Source organism: Oncorhynchus nerka, linkage group LG17 (assembly GCF_034236695.1).
Source record: "Oncorhynchus nerka isolate Pitt River linkage group LG17, Oner_Uvic_2.0, whole genome shotgun sequence".
In the NCBI taxonomy this organism is placed as follows: domain Eukaryota; kingdom Metazoa; phylum Chordata; class Actinopteri; order Salmoniformes; family Salmonidae; genus Oncorhynchus; species Oncorhynchus nerka.
The window spans coordinates 45,922,183-45,941,677 of NC_088412.1; the positions used below are offsets into that span (position 1 = coordinate 45,922,183).

The 19,495-nt window shown below is 41.2% G+C and overlaps 1 protein-coding gene and 1 pseudogene across 1 annotated transcript in view; one reads left to right on the plus strand and one right to left on the minus strand.

The window, feature by feature from the left end:
- pomgnt1 (protein O-linked mannose N-acetylglucosaminyltransferase 1 (beta 1,2-)) overlaps positions 1-8,991 on the minus strand; it is a 35,434-nt gene extending 26,443 nt beyond the window's left edge. The window contains exons 1-7 of the mRNA XM_029686800.2: positions 8,826-8,991; positions 3,814-4,075; positions 3,598-3,700; positions 3,292-3,407; positions 2,066-2,131; positions 1,303-1,416; positions 968-1,085 (exon numbers count right to left, since the gene is read on the minus strand). Coding sequence (XP_029542660.1) covers positions 968-1,085; positions 1,303-1,416; positions 2,066-2,131; positions 3,292-3,407; positions 3,598-3,700; positions 3,814-3,933 — 637 coding nt within the window. The 5' untranslated portion in view covers positions 3,934-4,075; positions 8,826-8,991. The remainder of the gene's footprint in view (positions 1-967; positions 1,086-1,302; positions 1,417-2,065; positions 2,132-3,291; positions 3,408-3,597; positions 3,701-3,813; positions 4,076-8,825) is intronic.
- A 6,899-nt stretch (positions 8,992-15,890) lies between these two features.
- LOC115145409 (interferon-induced protein with tetratricopeptide repeats 2-like) lies at positions 15,891-19,059 on the plus strand (annotated as a pseudogene).
- Positions 19,060-19,495: the final 436 nt, after the last annotated feature.

The window sequence follows — 19,495 nt, forward strand, 5'->3', positions numbered from 1 at the left end:
TTTCCTGGTAGGACGTCACTGTAAATAAGAATTTGTTCTTAACTGACTTGCCTAGTTAAATAAAGGTTCAATTATTATTATTATTATTTTTTTGAAATACCATTACTGTACCTCAATTCCACCTCGCAAAGTTTGCATTTACTTCTCAAAGTATAGCCATACAGGAAATCACTGCGGTCGCTTGCCTTCCTCTGGCATTTTTCCAACTTAAAGACAAATGACGTAGCGGTGGAGTCGATACTCCCGGTGTCGACTCCCATTTCGGAATATCAATATTAAGATTCCGCTAGGAATTAGTACGGAAACTAATCAAACGCTTGCATATTTTATAGCGAACTAGCGAGGGACGGAGAGAGAGGGGAGGGGCACAGTACAGGCAGGTCGGCCACCAGGCAGAGTCAGGACCGTGCACTAGGCCCATCTTCAATACATAAAAAAAAGCTGTATTTCGCAATGCAATATGCTGCAATTTCACGCAACTTCAGTAAAGCAGGGCTTATCATCAATGAATAGCTTAGGATATTCCACATGCAACAGACCGAAGACTGAACACACTCACATTATTATTTGAAGAGAAAGAGCAGGCCAGCCAGCGCGTGGGAGAGGGAGGAGGGGGCAGGCAGAAATAATTACTCTATTCCTTGCAATGTCAAGGTATGCCTTGCAAATTCACCAAAAGTAGCCTTATGTTCGCTTCTTCCTCTCTGGTTTGATTTAAATTACAACTTTCCCCAGGCCTTTATAGCCGGTAATCAAGTTAGGCTATAACACGGAAAATAATAGGTTTTGTGATAACTGCACTGATTTACATTTTGTGGGGGAAAAACAAGTCTTTGGTTAGGGATTTTTCTTAACGTAAAGATCCCAATTTCATTTAAACGTTTTAACATTTAAACGTTCACACCCCTAGCAGTAACTGTAATGTGTGTGTGTGTGTGTGTGTGTGTGAGAACATCTGTTCCTATACCTCCTTTCTTCACCACCAAAGTCCACATGTCTCTCCAGCTGAGGTTGAGGCCCGCCTGGCTCCCAAGCCCCTTCAGCAGGTTTTTAGCAGACTCTTTCAGGTGGAACGTCCCCTCATCCTAAAGGTAAACAATACAACACAAACAGACAGGCACAAAACACTGCATCGTCAGGCTAAATTATTAGCCTTACTCTACATTAGCCCATTGAGAGCTTCAAGTGTATTGCATGCAAATACAATAGCTTTGATGCAAGTCACTACTAATGCATCAAGAACTAGCCTATACTATAGTATATACATACGCAAAACCGGAAGGGAGTTAGTGAGTGACTCACCTTGATGGTGAAAATGAGGACCCTGCCACGCGTCACCATGTTGAGGAAGAGGATCATGGCCTCGTCCTCATGGGGAGAGTAGGTGTCAAATATCCTCTTGGCCATCACATGGCCCTGCACACACACACAACAAAGTGACATTTATGCTGCAGACCAACAAACAGACGTTGTCTAGAGAGGAGAGGTTGGTTTAGCAATAGGGCGATTCCACAGTAACAAACTGAGACACGATTTTTCACTTTAAACTGTTACAACTATAAAACAATGACTGCAAAGTTAAACCACACAACTCTATGCACAAGCACTACTTTTAACCATTTCCACTGAACATTTGACAAAAACACATTTACTTGGAGAACAGTGCAAATGAAAAGTTTGGTAACTGAATGACGGCACAAACAGCCAAAACCATTCTCGTAACAAACGTTGTATCTTAACTGTTCCTCAAGTAAACGTGTTTCAGCAAAACGTGGGAATTGTTCCAAGTAGACCTTGTGCATACAGTTGTGTGGTTTGTTTAACTTTGCAATGATTGGTTTTCGTTTGACATTTTAAAGTGAAAAACCTGAGTCTCAGGATCATTCTTACCATGGAATTGCCTACTACCAAGACTAGTAGTTTCATCTCATTATGTTGTTCGACATGTTGTGGTTCATGAATGCTTGAAAAACAAAGGCTAAATTGAAACACTGCTCACAAGTGCAGAGGGAAAAACACCTGTTTCAGTGTGTCTCTAGGTGAAGAGTCAGAAGTGCTTACTTACTGTAGCCTGGTTGAGGACTATCACGTGAATGCCTCGGCCCTGCTCCCGCATTTCATCCTCCAACACCTGGAGAGGGACACACAGACAACACCAAGCACCTTTCAATATCAACAGTTACATCATAAATCACACTATGAAACCCAGTTTATAAGACACACATCAACAATAAGCCAGATCTCACACCAGAGCCAGATCTCACACTAGAGCCAGATCTCACACCAGAGCCAGATCTCACACTAGAGCCAGATCTCACACTAGAGCCAGATCTCACACTAGAGCCAGATCTCACACTAGAGCCAGATCTCACACTAGAGCCAGATCTCACACCAGAGCCAGATCTCACACCAGAGCCAGATCTCACACCAGAGCCAGATCTCACACCAGAGCCAGATCTCACACTAGAGCCAGATCTCAGAGCCAGATCTCACACCAGAGCCAGATCTCACACCAGAGCCAGATCTCACACTAGCCAGATCTCACACCAGAGCTCAGATCTCACACTAGAGCCAGATCTCACACTAGAGCCAGATCTCACACCAGAGCCAGATCTCACACCAGAGCCAGATCTCACACTAGAGCCAGATCTCACACTAGAGCCAGATCTCACACTAGAGCCAGATCTCACACCAGAGCCAGATCTCACACTAGAGCCAGATCTCACACTAGAGCCAGATCTCACACCAGAGCCAGATCTCACACTAGAGCCAGATCTCACACCAGAGCCAGATCTCACACTAGAGCCAGATCTCACACCAGAGCCAGATCTCACACCAGAGCCAGATCTCACACTAGAGCCAGATCTCACACCAGAGCCAGATCTCACACCAGAGCCAGATCTCACACTAGAGCCAGATCTCACACCAGAGCCAGATCTCACACCAGAGCCAGATCTCACACCAGAGCCAGATCTCACACCAGAGCCAGATCTCACACCAGAGCCAGATCTCACACCAGAGCCAGATCTCACACCAGAGCCAGATCTCACACCAGAGCCAGATCTCACACCAGAGCCAGATCTCACACCAGAGCCAGATCTCACACTAGAGCCAGATCTCACACTAGAGCCAGATCTCACACTAGAGCTGGCTCAGATCTTTTTTTATTCAAATTCATTGTCTTTTCCAGAAACTACAGAGGATATGTACCTAGGCCAGTGGAGTTCAGCTGAGTTTGGCTCAGTAGTGTGAAAAGGGTAGGCATATAGTGAAATGCCTACAAGTACTCACAGTGGTGCCGTCCACTGCCACATAGACTTTGGAGCGGCTGGAGTACACCTCAATATCCAGGACCTTCCTACCGCTCGCCGTCTTGCGCGGGGTCTCCATGTTGGGCAGGGCGTCGTCTTTAAACGAGCATGGGAAAGTTCAGCCATTTTGAATTGTGGAAAGTTGCTTCATAAGTTGACGTAACATTGCTCAGCAGTACGAATTCCATAGATCAACAACTTTGTTAGGCTATAGTTAGTGAGAAACAGCTTTTGACAACGAAAATGGACAAGTGTGAAACAAATGGAAGAATTGACAAGAACTCACCATACTCCTGCACTGCCTCTTCCTCATTGGCTACTCTTCTTGTGTCTAAGATTAATTTGATATTTACAATGACTGTGACCAGCAGAAATAGAACCGCTCCAGCCTGCACAGAGGAAAAAGGCAAGTTGATTTCTCAAAAATACCTCAAATGTAGGGTCACCAAAAGTGACAGTGAATGGTAGCTGAACTGGCAAAACAACATGCATCTGGGTTCACCTGGCAGCCTCGACGGAGAGCTCGCTTGTTAGTTAATTTGTACTTCCAGGTGAGATAGAGGCTCCGTTGCTGGCGAGGGATGAACGGTTTTGCTCGAGGATTCGGTGTCCAGGTGTCCATACCTGACTGTGGCACGAGACTGCAAACCCTCTCCACCTCCTACTGCTGAGCACGTTACAACAATAACGCATATGCCTACACAGCATCCAGTCCAAGCTGATGACCAGTTGCAGTGACTAATTAGTTGCAATCACCTCGTCATCTTGAAAGCAGAGAGAGCAGAAGTTGAAGAATGCAGTAGCTAGCTAGTTTATGTGCAGTTATCGAAGGGTAGCAGAACAACAAATATTTGATTGTGCAAAATAGATAACCCATTAATGTTAATAAACATGACATGGCTAGTAGTATAACTAATTAGTAGCTAACACACCAAGATAATTCACCCATTAAGGTTAATAAACATAACATGGCTAGTAGTATAACTAATTAGTAGCTAACACACCAAGATAATTCACCCATTAAGGTTAATAAACATAACATGGCTAGTAGTATAACTAATTAGTAGCTAACACACCAAGATAATTCACCCATTAAGGTTAATAAACATAACATGGCTAGTAGTATAACTAATTAGTAGCTAACACACCAAGATAATTCACCCATTAAGGTTAATAAACATAACATGGCTAGTAGTATAACTAATTAGTAGCTAACACACCAAGATAATTCACCCATTAAGGTTAATAAACATAACATGGCTAGTAGTATAACTAATTAGTAGCTAACACACCAAGATAATTCACCCATTAAGGTTAATAAACATAACATGGCTAGTAGTATAACTAATTAGTAGCTAACACACCAAGATAATTCACCCATTAAGGTTAATAAACATGACATGGCTAGTAGTATAACTAATTAGTAGCTAACACACCAAGATAATTCACCCATTAAGGTTAATAAACATAACATGGCTAGTAGTATAACTAATTAGTAGCTAACACACCAAGATAATTCACCCATTAAGGTTAATAAACATGACATGGCTAGTAGTATAACTAATTAGTAGCTAACACACCAAGATAATTCACCCATTAATGTTAATAAACATAACATGGCTAGTAGTATAACTAATTAGTAGCTAACACACCAAGATAATTCACCCATTAAGGTTAATAAACATAACATGGCTAGTAGTATAACTAATTAGTAGCTAACACACCAAGATAATTCACCCATTAAGGTTAATAAACATAACATGGCTAGTAGTATAACTAATTAGTAGCTAACACACCAAGATAATTCACCCATTAAGGTTAATAAACATAACATGGCTAGTAGTATAACTAATTAGTAGCTAACACACCAAGATAATTCACCCATTAAGGTTAATAAACATAACATGGCTAGTAGTATAACTAATTAGTAGCTAACACACCAAGATAATTCAAATTAACTAATGAAGGATATTTTTTTAAAGGAAATATTTATTATTTAAACATTTAAAAAATTAACCACCACCACAGGTTCATCACAACCATAAATACTGTATTTGGCTAGCTAGGAGGTCTTAACAATTTTTCTGCTAGCAAAACTAACGAAGATGTCACTTTCCTATGGTATTGAGGAAACCTTTAAAATATAAAAGCCTTTATTTCAAAATATTGCAAGATGGCCAACTCATTGAAAATATATGACATTTTAATCAGTGTTGAAGAATGCAAGAAGGAATTTATGATTCAAATAACCAACATCATCGAGCGTTGATTATTTGAGTCAGCTGTATAGTGAGTGCTAGGGCAAAAACCAAAACATGCACCAGGGGATGGGGGGGAAATCAACAATCAATCCCAGCAAGCATTACAAGACGGTCTTGCCGAGACAGATCTCGAATAATGAGGTGAGAAGTGGTTTAATTTGCATAAAATAATTAGTGTCACAAAAACGTAGCATTCATCTTTAAATATAATGTGCTTCCTTTTCTTTCAGTTTGTGCTGGTGGTTCCCACCTTGGTGCCTTAGTGGATGGCATTGTGCCGATGCCAAATCACAAGGGTCACACAGGTCATGCTGGCCTGGCTTTTGGCTGGCCTGGCTTTTGGCTTCCACTCCTGGAGCTAGAGCTTCAATGCTGTACCCCACAAAGCCTTATCCCGGACATTGTCTGTCTATTAGCTCTTGGCAACAACCTTATATACAGTCCATTCATGGCTAACGCAGGAAAGGGATTTAGCGAACTTCTCTGTGCTGCTCTGTTGAAGTGGACTCGGGTAAATCCTTAATTACCATTACTAGTTGCATCAAAACATGACAAACAATTTCCAAGACAATGTCTTGCAAATGACTAAAACCTTGCAATGCCACTTCTTGACTTCCCACAAAGATCTAAAGTACCAGGAGCAGCTAGCATTGGAGTATGAATGCCAAGCGTGGGAGCTGGGTGTGACTCACAGAAGGGCTCACCGTGCCTCTGGTGCCACGATAAAGAACACCCGAGTGATGATTATGCGAATTTTGACACTTTGTTCGAGGAACTGCGGTTGTATGGGTGCAACTTTGACTTCTGGGAGTGGAAGGAACGCTGGCCAGATCTCCAGGACTACCAATTCTAGTGGACCCCATTAGTACCCTCGCCTCAAGCCTCACCTGATGGGCCCACCTGCACATACTTACGCTGGACTCTTGTAAGATTCTCTGCACTGTCCAGACCATAAATGTTGTTTGTTTTGTTATGTATTCAGAAGTTTGGATATGCATGGTTGTATTGGATATAAAACACTCTAAAGTTTCTAAAACTGTTAAACTAATGTCTGTGAGTATAACAGAACTGATTTGGCAGGCAAAACCTCAAGGACAATCCATCCAGGAAAAAAAAAAATGATGGTCATTGGATTTTCCAATGCTTTTCTATGGGGAAGCTGAATTATTAGGTCCCAGATTGCAGTTCCTATGGCTTCCACTAGATGTCAACATTCTTTAGAAATTGTTCAATGTTTTTATTTTTGAAAAATGAAGAAGTAGTCGTATTCTTTCTAAGTGTCACTCAGGTGGACTCTAGTCTTTTGGTGAGTGTGAATGAGAGCGCGCGCAGTGTCGTTTTTCTCCGGTATTGGAAACAGTTTATTCCGTCTTAAATTGTATCGATTATTTACATTTTAGGGTACCTGCGGTTGGATTAGAAACGTTGTCTGAAATGTTTGGACCAAGTTTACAGGTATATTATTAGATCCTTTGTAGGCATGTTGGGCGAGTTGGAACCGGTATATTTCTGAATCAAACGCGCCAAATAAACAGACGTTTTGGGGATATAAAGAAGGACTTTATCGAACAAAACGACCATTCATTGTGTAACAGACCTTTGGGATTGCAAAAAAAGATGAAGATCTTCAAAGGTAAGCGATTTATTTTATCGCTATTTCTGACTGTTTGGTTGGAAAATGTTTTTCATGCTTTTGTATGCGGGGCGCTGTCCTCAGATAATCGCATGGTATGCTTTCACTGTAAAGCCTTTTTTAAATCTGACAAAGTGGCTGGATTAACAAGAAATTAATATTTAAGCCAATGTATAACACTTGCATTTTTTATGAATGTTTATTATGACTATTTCTGTATTTTGAATTTGGCGCTCTGCAATTTCACCGGATGTTGTTGAGGTGGGTCGCTAGCGGAACGCCTGCGCCAGAAAGGTTCATAATGGTGGTGGGGACAAGGTCGGACAGATCTCCAGGGACCCCAGACTAAAACCTCACCTGATGGCCCACAAGCGACAACTAAAACACTTCCATCTCCACTTTTACATTGGCACAAATAATTTGTAAAAAAAATATATATATCTTTAACCCAATATGTAATGCATATACAGTGACTTGCATTGTGGCCAATGTAATGGGTGGCATACAAGGACAGCAACACTACATATTATTCAGTGCCCCATGAAATAACACTACATATAGTTTCTACAGATCCTAGAGTACTCCCAACCCCTCTTTTACAAAGCAGTTATTTTTTATGTAGGCCAATATGTAATTTATTGGCCTACAGTTAATTAATTGGACCACTGGAATGAGTGGATTTGAAAGTGCTGCTGGGTATGTAAACCTCAGTCCCCCAAGAAATAACACCAAATCTACAGACCCTACCGAGTAATCCCAAACCTACTTTTACATCGGCAGAGTCGTTTCTTTCTCTATAAGCCGATATGTAATTCATATGCAGCGTATTGCATTGCAGTGAATGGAGTGAGGGGGAACAAGGAGTCACCAGCACACTCTATTAAACCCTTTGCCCAACACAATAGACCAATTCAAGTTTTGTAGACTGGAGTAGTTCCAATTACATATATATTTGTATTTTATTAAAAGTGTATTTATTTACATATGACTTTTATTTAACTAGGCAACATATAGCCTTACATAATAGCTTTCAACATTTATGTAATGGTGTACACTTTCTACAGAAATGCTGGTATAAATAATACAATATAAAAAATAAAAGTTGCCCATATCTTCCAATAATTCAGCTTTAAAACATGCTTATTAATTAAAACTATAAAGTTGATAACATGGATGGTCAGTCCTTGCATCCATAGCTCGGTCAATTAAGTTGAGAGTGGAACACTTCTCCAGACCCATCCCTTCCCTGTTTCAGTAAAAAACTGTGGGGACTAGGCTTTGTTATTGTTTCAACTTCTGATTGCCGCTTTTGTTGCAACGCTGTGAACAGTTGTATTGCACTAGAGTGGGAAAAAACGATATCGCCTAAGTTTAGTATGTCTTTGTATGGGGACTCTTATTTTGAATAAATATCCGCCATCATCCTGCCAGAACAATATTCTGCTGCCAAGAGAACGGTAATGAGATTTTAACAAACCAATGCAGCTAACGTTAGTTGGCTAGCTAACGGTAACAAGAGCACTCGTTGCTGACTGGTTGTCTGATATGTAACCATTTGCATAACAACTCAAGTTAAATTGTAGTAGCTATCTAGCTAGCAAGTAATAACTCAACACTTACGCCGGCCGTAGCTTGCAGGACAATCCCTGGAGTTGCTTTTGTGTAAATGGAAGCTGGCTATCGGCTGCCAACTGCTAGACTGACGACTCTCACACTAAATTCTTCAGCTGCTCTGTCGGCCGCTCGTCTCGCAAAGCACCCTGATCCTGCGAGCTTTAGTGACGTGAGGTTCATGAACCGTTCGTTCTTCTTCTTCTTCCTCAAATTTGTATTGGCGTATCGCAATCGTGGGATGCTTACACCGCCTCCTACTGTACTGGAGTGTGAGTGTAACAGTACTCTTGCGTTGTGGACAATCAATCATCCACACCCATCGAGTGAACAAGCACCAAACCAGGAGTGCAGAGTTGGATGGCGAGCCGTGCAATTTTGTGCTGTTTCTATCAGGTACATTGTTAAAATAGTAGATTGTATATTGTAATTGCTGTATTATTTTTGGTAACATTGTTGCCCAATGAACAAGCACCAAACCAGCGTGCGTGAGGGCAGAGTTTTTGTATTTTAATGTTTTATTTTTTTAACAACAAATCAATACTGGAAGTACATGCGGGAACACAAGTATATATAAATAATATACAAAGGACAATTAGGCTAGGGTACAATATCACATTACACAAGGACCTTAGCAATTTTAAAGATCATCAAGGACAACAACCACCCGAGCCACTGCCTGTTCCCCCCGCTATCATCCAGAAGGCGAGGTCAGTACAGGTGCATCAAAGCTGGGACCGAGAGACTGAAAAACAGCTTCTATCTCAAGGCCATCAGACTGTTAAACAGCCACCACTAACATTGAGTGGCTGCTGCCAACACACTGACTCAACTACAGCCACTTTAATAATGGGAATTGATGGGAAATGATGTCAAATATATCACTAGCCACTTTAAACAATGCAACCTAATATAATGTTTATATACCCTACATTATTCATCTCATATGTATACGTATATACTGTACTCTATATCATCTACTGCATTTTTATGTAATACATGTATCACTAGCCACTTTAACTATGCCACTTTGTTTACATACTCATCTCATATGTATATACTGCACTCAAACCATCTACTGTATCTTGCCTATGCCGCTCTGTACCATCACTCATTCATATATCTTTATGTACATATTCTTTATCCCCTTACACTTGTGTCTATAAGGTAGTAGTTTTGGAATTGTTATCTAGATTACTTGTTGGTTATTACTGCATTGTCGGAACTAGAAGCACAAGCATTTCGCTACACTCGCATTAACATCTGCTAACCATGTGTATGTGACAAATAACATTTGATTTGATTTTATTTGAATGTCTACGCTGTATTTCTGATAAATGTTATGTTATTTTAATGGACAAAAACATTTTATATTCTTTCAAAAACAAGGACATTTCTAAGTGACCCCAAACTTTTGAACAGTAGTGCATCTCTCACTCCTCTTGTTCCATCTCGGCTAGGATGCAGGGATTGAGCGCGGGGCGATTCCGGTGTGAGTTATCTGGCCCAAATATATTACTTGGGTCTCGGGCCAATTGGGGCTACTCTCTGGCAGATGATTACACATTTCATTATTTATTTATTTATTCATATTTTCTCGTTGTTTCTGTGATCAATTTTTTTAAATTAACATTTCAATTAAATTGTTTAAGAGTCCTGTGTAAGTAGTATTTTAGTATTTTGATACTTTGTGCAAGGCAATTGATAAGCATTAAACACATTGTGGATGCGGCCTCCTGAGTGGTGCAGAGGTCTAAGACACTGCACCACACCGCAGCCTCCTGAGTGGCGCAGAGGTCTAAGACACTGCGCCACACCGCAGCCTCCTGAGTGGCGCAGAGGTCTAAGACACTGCGCCACACCGCAGCCTCCTGAGTGGCGCAGAGGTCTAAGACACTGCGCCACACCGCAGCCTCCTGAGTGGCGCAGAGGTCTAAGACACTGCGCCACACCGCAGCCTCCTGAGTGGCGCAGAGGTCTAAGACACTGCGCCACACCGCAGCCTCCTGAGTGGCGCAGAGGTCTAAGACACTGCGCCACACCGCAGCCTCCTGAGTGGCGCAGAGGTCTAAGACACTGCGCCACACCGCAGCCTCCTGAGTGGCGCAGAGGTCTAAGACACTGCACCACACCGCAGTACTACAGATGCTAGTTCAATACCCGCGCCGGTAATGACCGGGAGACCCATAAGACGACGCACAGCCTCGTCCGAGTTAGGGGAGGGTTTGGCCGGAAGGGAAGTCTTTGTCCCATCGCGCTGTAGCGACTCCTGTGGCGGGCCAGGCGCATGCACGCTGACACGGTCATCAGGTGTATGGGTATCATTTGTATGCATAAAATGTATAATAGTAAAATGTAATGGTTTTTTTTTTTTTTCAAGTTATTTATAACATATTTTGTACATAATATTTCTGTCACTGACTCTTATGACTGTAAAGAGCTTCTGGATATCAAAACAGCGATTACTCATCTCGAACTGCACCAAAAAAAATGTATTTAATGAGTCGGACGCGGAGGATTTACTCCAGATACCCGACCAGGCCCAAATTCCTGTGAAGAGAAGATGCAGATACAGGGGATGCAGGTCTGGATGCCTTGTGAGAATTAACCTGCAAGTTGTTAACCCGCCTCTACCATCCGTCCAATTGACCAACGTGCAATCATTGGAGAATAAACTGGATGAGCTCCGGTCAAGACTATCCTACCAAAGGAGTTAGTGTGCACTGTGCCCGGCCCACCACAGGAGTCGCTAGTGAGACAAGAATATCCTAACCCAGACGACGCTAAGCCAATTGTGCGTCGCCCCATGGACCTACCCGTCGCGGCCGGCTGCGACAGAGCCTAGGCTCGAACCCAGAGTCTCTGGTGGCACTAGACCACTGCGCCACCCGGGAGGCCCTGTGTTTGATTTTTGTAAATAATCGGTTCAAGGACTTACATCTGGTGTAATAGAAGTAATTATTGGTACCATGAAGGCAGTCGGCCTTGAACTTTGTGGCTTCAATGAGAGGGGCTAGTTGTTCTCCCCTGCATTAAAACGCTGCACTGCATTTTATGTAAGCTCGCAGGATCAGGTGGCTTTGTGAGGCTAGTCATTCACGTGGCGTAGCGTTTGACGTTTGGCGTAGCGTTTGATAGAGAGCATCATTTACTTCAGGAAGCTGAGGATCTAAAACAGTTGTCATACTACCATATAAAGTGGATGAGTTCCTTCATTGAAGATGAAAGGAGTAGGCCAAATAAGAATTCGTTCTTAACTGACTTGCCTAGTTAAATAAAGGTTTAAAAAAAAAAAAAAAACAACGGACCGGATCATGAAACAATCAACCTTTCATCAACATGTTGCAAAATATCCACGTGTACAGTATCTGACAACACCCTAATTGACGCCCAAACAGTATACGTAAGAATGATTACATTTGATATTTTGTCCAGCCACATACTTGATTTCAGAGTTCAAAGGTGAATGTTAAAAGAGGGCAATTACTGTATGTCATATGGGCCAGTGAGTACTACATACTGCATAGTTTACTCTTTTTAAAAAAGACAGCAGTTTATATTTCAGAAAAGGCTACATTGATCATTCAAAAGTGACACGGGGATGTCATTGCTCCAAACTGGATTTTTATTGTAATTTGAATGAATAACTGAAGAGTCACAGCCACAGCTCCAAGAGGGTAGGCGGGAAAAGCACTGTCAAGTAAGTTTTCGATTTTAGAATGAACACATATGCCTATATTTCACTAGCTAAAGCTATTATCTTCTAAAATAAGTACGTTTTTGATTTTAAAATGAACACATATGCCTATATTTCACTAGCTAAAGCTATTATCTTCTAAAATAAGTACGTTTTTGATTTTAAAATGAACACATATGCCTATATTTCACTAGCTAAAGCTATTATCTTCTAAAATAAGTACGTTTTTGATTTTAAAATGAACACATATGCCTTGTGTGGGTCAATGCTTGGTAAGAATTTTCTTTTGGACAAAATGTGACAGAAGAATGCTGAACAAGCTGCAAATCTGCAGAACCATGCAGCCACTTTTAATTATAAATTGCTGATCAATGAATACACCTCCCTAATTACTAATTAACCTGTCCACAGCAACACTGATAGAGCAAACTGATGGTGCCTGATGTCCTAAAGATAGCAGTATAATTTATTCAGGTACGATTGAACTTTTGACATTCTCCCAATCTTCTTCTGGATCATCCAAATGTTCTCTAGCAAACTTCAGATGGGCCTGGACATGTACTGGCTTAAGCAGGGGGACACGTCTGGCACTGCAGGATTTGTGTCCCTGGCGGCGTAGTGTGTTACTGATGGTAGGCTTTGTTACTTTGGTCCCAGCTCTCTGCAGGTCATTCACTAGGTCCCCCCGTGTGGTTCTGGGATTTTTGCTCACTGTTCTTGTGATCATCCCACAGTTGATTTCTTCAAACCAAGCTGCTTACCTATTGCAGATTCAGTCTTCCCAGCCTGGTGCAGGTCTACAATTTGGTTTCTGGTGTCCTTTGACAGCTCTTTGGTCTTGGCCATAGTGGAGTTTGGAGTGTGACTGTTGGAGGTTGTGGACAGGTGTATTTTATACTGATAACAAGTTCAAACAGGTGCCATTAATACAGGTAACGAGTGGAGGACAGAGGAGCCTCTTAAAGAAGAAGTTACAGGTCTGTGAGAGCCAGAAATCTTGCTTGTTTGTAGGTGACCAAATACTTATTTTTCCACCATAATTTGCAAATAAATTCATAAAAAATCCTACAGTGTAATTTTCTGGATTTTTCCCCTAATTTTGTCTGTCATAGTTGAAGTGTACCTATGATGGAAATTACAGGCCTCTCTCATCTTTTTAAGTGGGTGAACTTGCACAATTGGTGGCTGACTAAATACTTTTTTTGCCCCACTGTATCTGCATGTCCAGCCCTTGTTTTTCGCCTCACAATGAAGTGTTTTACAATTTTCTTTTCAGGATAACAAGGGCTACACGTAGAACATAAAACATTAACATAAACAGTTGCATTTATGAGTTTTATTGACAAATGTCAATAAATAAAAAGTCGTCCAATGTAAAACCCCGATGAAAATGTATTTATATGAACTCTGTAAATACAGAAATGGTTCAGTGGGAAATGAATATCCAACTATTCAGTGACAACTGTGTGGAGTTTGGAGTTTGTGACAACTATGTGAGCTTATTACATACAGTATTATAGACACCAGACACCATACCCCTTGACTTATTCCACATTGTGTTGTGTTACAGCCTGAATTCAAAATGGATTAAACACATTTTTATCTCACCCATCTACACTCAATAACCCATAATGACAAAGTGAAAACATGTTTTTAGAAAATGTTGCAAATGTATTGGAAATGAAATACAGAAATATCTCATTTACATAAGTATTAACACCCCTGACTCCACCCAAAAGCCCTTTTGGCCTCCACTGGACACAATGGTCTTGCAGTTCTAGAAACGAAGAGCCTGTCTGTGGGAGAGAGGAGATAGAGAGAAGATGGGAGGAGGGAGAGAGAGGGGGAGGCATGGAAAGGAGGGAGAGAGAATGTAGGGGGAGGGGAAGAGTTGTACAGGGGGAGGGTGAAGGAGGGATGAGGGAGAGAGAGGGAGGGAGGGAGGGAGGGAGGGAGGGAGGGAGGGAGGGAGGGAGGGAGGGAAAGAAGGAAAGAAGGAGTCAACAGACAAACAGAGGGGAGGGAGGGAGGGAGGGAGGGAGGGAGGGAGGGAAGGAGAGGGAGCGAGAGATGAGAAGTGGGGTGGGCAGGGAAAGAAGTATGGAGGGGTAGGGGGAGTGAGGGAAGGGAAGAGGGTGAAGGAGGGACGATGGAGAGAGAGGAGGAAGAGGGAGATGAGAGTAGGTGGAGGAGGGGAAAGAAGGAGGATTAGAGAGAATGGAGGGGAAAGAAGGAGAGAGAGAGAATGGGGAGAGTGGGAAGAGGGGGAGGAGGTGAAAGAAAGGGGAAGGAGGGGGAGAGAGAGAAGAGAACGAGAGAGTAAAAAGAGGAGGTAGAGAGTGGGAGACAGACATGAGAGAAACAAAACAAAAACATCAACCCTGTGACACTCATCTTTTCCCATTGACTGCAATGTATTGGAGAAAAACGTCATCCCTGTAACCAATGTTCCCTCTAATTATTTCTGGCACTGAGCAAATTTCAGGTATGCTGAACACGTAAATTTTAACGTTGTGAAAATGATGTGCAACTTTTGGTGAGTGTTTACAGTGAACACTGAGGCTGTACTCGCTTTAGGTTACCCTTATATCAGTGTCCAAGTAAGCTACTGTGGCTATTTGATCATAATGTAGGCCTATAAGAGTGGCCTACCATCAAAAACAATGGATAAATGCACCCCATAACATTTTAACATGGAAATAGCTGTTCTATCATTCAGGCTACAGTAGCAGGCAATGTGTGGTGTTCCATGTAGGTCTACATTCCATGAGACGTTTGGAAAATAACATGCAGGTCTTATCCAATTGTCCTTCAGACAAGGAGGTGACTGAAAATGTGTTGTTTGATGCAATAAACCACTTTACAAAATCAAATGCATTATTATTCCCATACCATTATTACAGCGATTCAGACAAATTATGCTACCTGCTGCTTATTGGCTACTTAATTTATTCAAGCCTGTCTCAAGATACAACACCACCCCTTTAACACGGGAAAAAAAACACTTTACCTGATTTGCTTTTCAAGGGAAAAGTTGATAGTGTTAACTAAAGGGGAAAACTAGAAAGTTGAGTGAAGTTCAATCTCATGCTTCTCAGTGCTGGTTGATATTTCTTCTGGCTGCAGTCCCGGGTGAGCAGCGCGCCCGCGCACGTGCGCAGTTTGGAAGGAACATTGCCTGTGACACTCATATTTTCCCATTGACTGCAATGTATCGAGAAAGGAAACAGATTATTTTATTATGGTGGTTTAAATGGACTTTCATTGTGTTCCATGATTTTCATCGCCCCCTAGTGGAGCTTTCTGGTACTTAAAAGGAATGCACGGAAACGGGAAGTAGAGTAGTCATTTTTTTTAATTTTTTAATTTTTTTATTATTATTATTTTTTTATTAACAACAAATCAATACATAAAGCACATGAGGGAACACAAGCATACATAGATTACAAACAATGGACAATCGAGCTAGGGGGTACAATTTCACATTACAATTACACAAGGACCTTAAGGGACATGCATATACTTACAATTCTAACAGCTTTTTTGTTAGTAGAGCATTTAACCGTCTTAAAATACAGTTCAATTTCTTTTTGTAGGATACGAAAATGTGGTTTTCTGTTTGTAAATTTACATTTGTGTATATGAAATTTGGCCAAAAGAATAATGAAATTAATTACATAAAAATGATTCCGCTTATTTCTATTGTATGTAAAGAAGTAGAGTAGTCATGCACGCAGACAACAGCTGAAAACAACGTCACGCTTCAGCCTCGGACAATATTTGTTTGTTAGTTCAATTCAATCACATTGCTAGTGATGCCAACATTGTTATTGATATAATTGCTTTCTTATCGATTTTAGTTGGTTACATTTACTCACGCAAATTGACTTGTCTTTCATGTTTGCCGTCAGCTGTATTAGTTTGCTCGTGCGTCATGTATTCGAATTGTAAAACATACTAGTCTTATTGTTTCTAGTGTAATATGCTTTGTTATTGTACAGAGGTGTATCTGGTTTGGCCGCATGCCAGACATGGGACCAAGTCAGGTGCTTTGTATTTGTGCAACTTCGACTTGAAATGTATGATGTACAGCTACAATATGTCCATGTGATTTGAATACTAAAGTATATTATTTTCTGTATTTTTGCAGTTCAACAACATAAACGTTTTCAATATATTCTCTAAGGAAAAGTCACGCATTGGGAGTTTTATTGAAGACTCAGTTATTAGCGATCTGTCTAGTTTTGCATGGGAACGCAATTCCAGCGCAGAATAACTGTTCACTGACACTCACTTGTCCAGGAAACTCAGGGACATCCACAATAATTACTCGACTGCCCAACTATGAAGTAAGTACTCTGTAAATAATACATCTACCACAAAACAGCAGATCCAATCGTTTTCAATGTAAAATAACTAAATGTAGATGGACTTGTGTCACATTAACTCTTGATGCTTAAAAGTGTGGCTCAGTTGGTAGAGCATGGCACTTGCAAGTTCGCCAGCGTTGTGGGTTTGATTCGCACAGGGGACCAGTATGAAAAAAATACAAACATGTATGCACTTACTACTGTAAATCACTCTGGATAAGAGTCTCTGCTAAAATGTTAACATAGTTTAATGTTGTTCATTTCCATGAAAGGGAATTACGCTGAAACTACAATTTTTCACGTTGAAATGTATGCCAAACAAAAACCATTGATTTTTATAGTTTAACAAACCATACAACTCTATGCACAATGTCTACTTTGAACAATAAAATAAACAAACATTTACCGGAAAAAAACTATGCTGATGCACTTTTTGGTAAAATTACAGTAAAATCTTCCTCAGATGTATTATGTTGCCAAACATTATCTGCACATTTCTTCCCGTAAATGTGTTTTTGTAAAGTTTTCAGTTGGAACTTTTTCAAAGTCGTCCTTGTTCATAGTTGTATGAGTTGTTACATTTTGAAATCAATGGTTTTTGTTCGGTATACATTTTAAAGTGAAACATCCCGAGTCTCAATGTAATTACGTTTCCATGTTCAAACCCTTGTTTTAACCAGCCCTACTCAGACAGCCCAGAGGACTAAACTGGAGAAGCTAGAGTGTCACTTCACCTGGGGGCTGGAGGTCAGCAGGTACAAGCTGCTCAGTATGAGAGATCACCTGGAGGACATTGGCAGCGACTAGAGCTATCTGTGGCTGGGTCAGAAGTACAACATGTGGGCTTATGTACACCACACCCTGGGCTCCACTAACGTGGCCCTGCAGTGCCTCAGTAATAAGGCAGAGGAGGCCTTTCACCAAAACAGTCCTTTAGACACAATGGCTCCTTGGCCACTGGTCCACTATGGAAACCTAGCCTGAGTTCACTATCACCTGGATAAACCTGGCAGAGAGCCAGGGATATGTGACAAAGGTCGAGGCACTGCTACGGGATTACCCCTCACCGTCCCAGGGAGAACTGCACCCCGAGGTATGTGCTGAAAAAGCCTGGACCCTTAAGTGTGGCCAGGACAAAAGACAGAAAGCGATAGAGTACTTCCAAATGGCTATTAGGATGGAGCCTGGGAGAAAGGAGTGGCAATCGAGCCACGTCTTGGCCCTCGACTCAGTTATCTTTTCTAAAAGGCAGGAGTCTTGAGTTTCTAGAGAACTTGAGACTTGCCAAGGAACACGGTCCAGACAACTTGTATGTAGCAAGTGTTTACCTGTTAAAGACTTGGCAGGAGCGGCCAGGTGAGAAGAGAGGAAGCACAATGGCTAGCGAAGCAAATTTTAAAGAAGCCCGTCAGCTGCTATAATGGTATTAGACCCTTACTTTGCTTTTACAGGCAATATTTTTCACATGATGATGCTATTGACCTTGCACACAAGGCTCTGGAAAGACTGAAAAAGCGGCTTGCAAAGTCCTACAAACAGAAAATCAATTCAGGAGGTAGATGGTCTAAGGGTGACAGTCTGAGGCAGAGCTTGATCAACAAAGCCATCAGTCTCTATACGGATGTGGTCTTACTCTACCCAGAGACGACAATTAAGGTCAAACTGGAGCTTGCAAGCATCTCCGCAAAATCAAGAATTGACAAGGGAATTAGCCAATCAGATCTATGAGGAATTACTCGCCAGCGTACAGGAGCCATCAAAGTTAGTTGCTCTACAACCAATACGCCTAATACCTGTATTCCTCCATTAAGGATTACAATGGATCAATTGATTATCACAAGAGGGCAGCAGAAATACCCAATTCTAACAAATATGGTATAAAGTCTAAAAATGTTGAGGAAGATCAGAGAAGAGAAAAATGTAAGATGTGCAGAAATCCAGGAATTTCTTGCTAACTAATGGGACATTTTATTGTGGGTCCACATAACGGAGCATGTGACTAACCTTGTGAAGCTGTCCTATTATCATCTCCTGTCTTGGGAGTGTAATCCCGTGTCCTTGTATAGATCAAAACGGAACACAGTCCCGCCCAAGAACAATAAATATGTGATATCACCCAAAGCTTTGGACTTGACTGTACACTGCGCTTTGTAACTGTTATTCTCTCTGAGCTCAGAAATAAAATCTTGGTTTGACTTGGACTCCAGGAGATTTTTATTTTATAATATCCAATACACTTAACATAAAAAATAAGAGCAAGGAGTAGAATTAACCAATCAAAAAGGTTAATCAAATTGAAGGTGACATACTGTATGTCTTGTTTTTAACGTCTTTGGTCGCTGCCGGGTTCCTGTTAAGCAATTTGTGACAAATGTTCTGTCAAAAGCACGTAAAATAAGTTTATTTGTATAAATGTGCCTAACACTTTCAGGGTGCAACTCATACCACAAACAAATCACACATTCAAAATGAGGACATCGTTATATGCATTGATGACAGACATCCATAATAATATGCAACTATGTCCCAACTTCTGTAGTGAGACGCATCACATTACCAATTGTTTTTACAATAATGGTTCTGGTCAAACTAAATATAATTGGGATTAACAA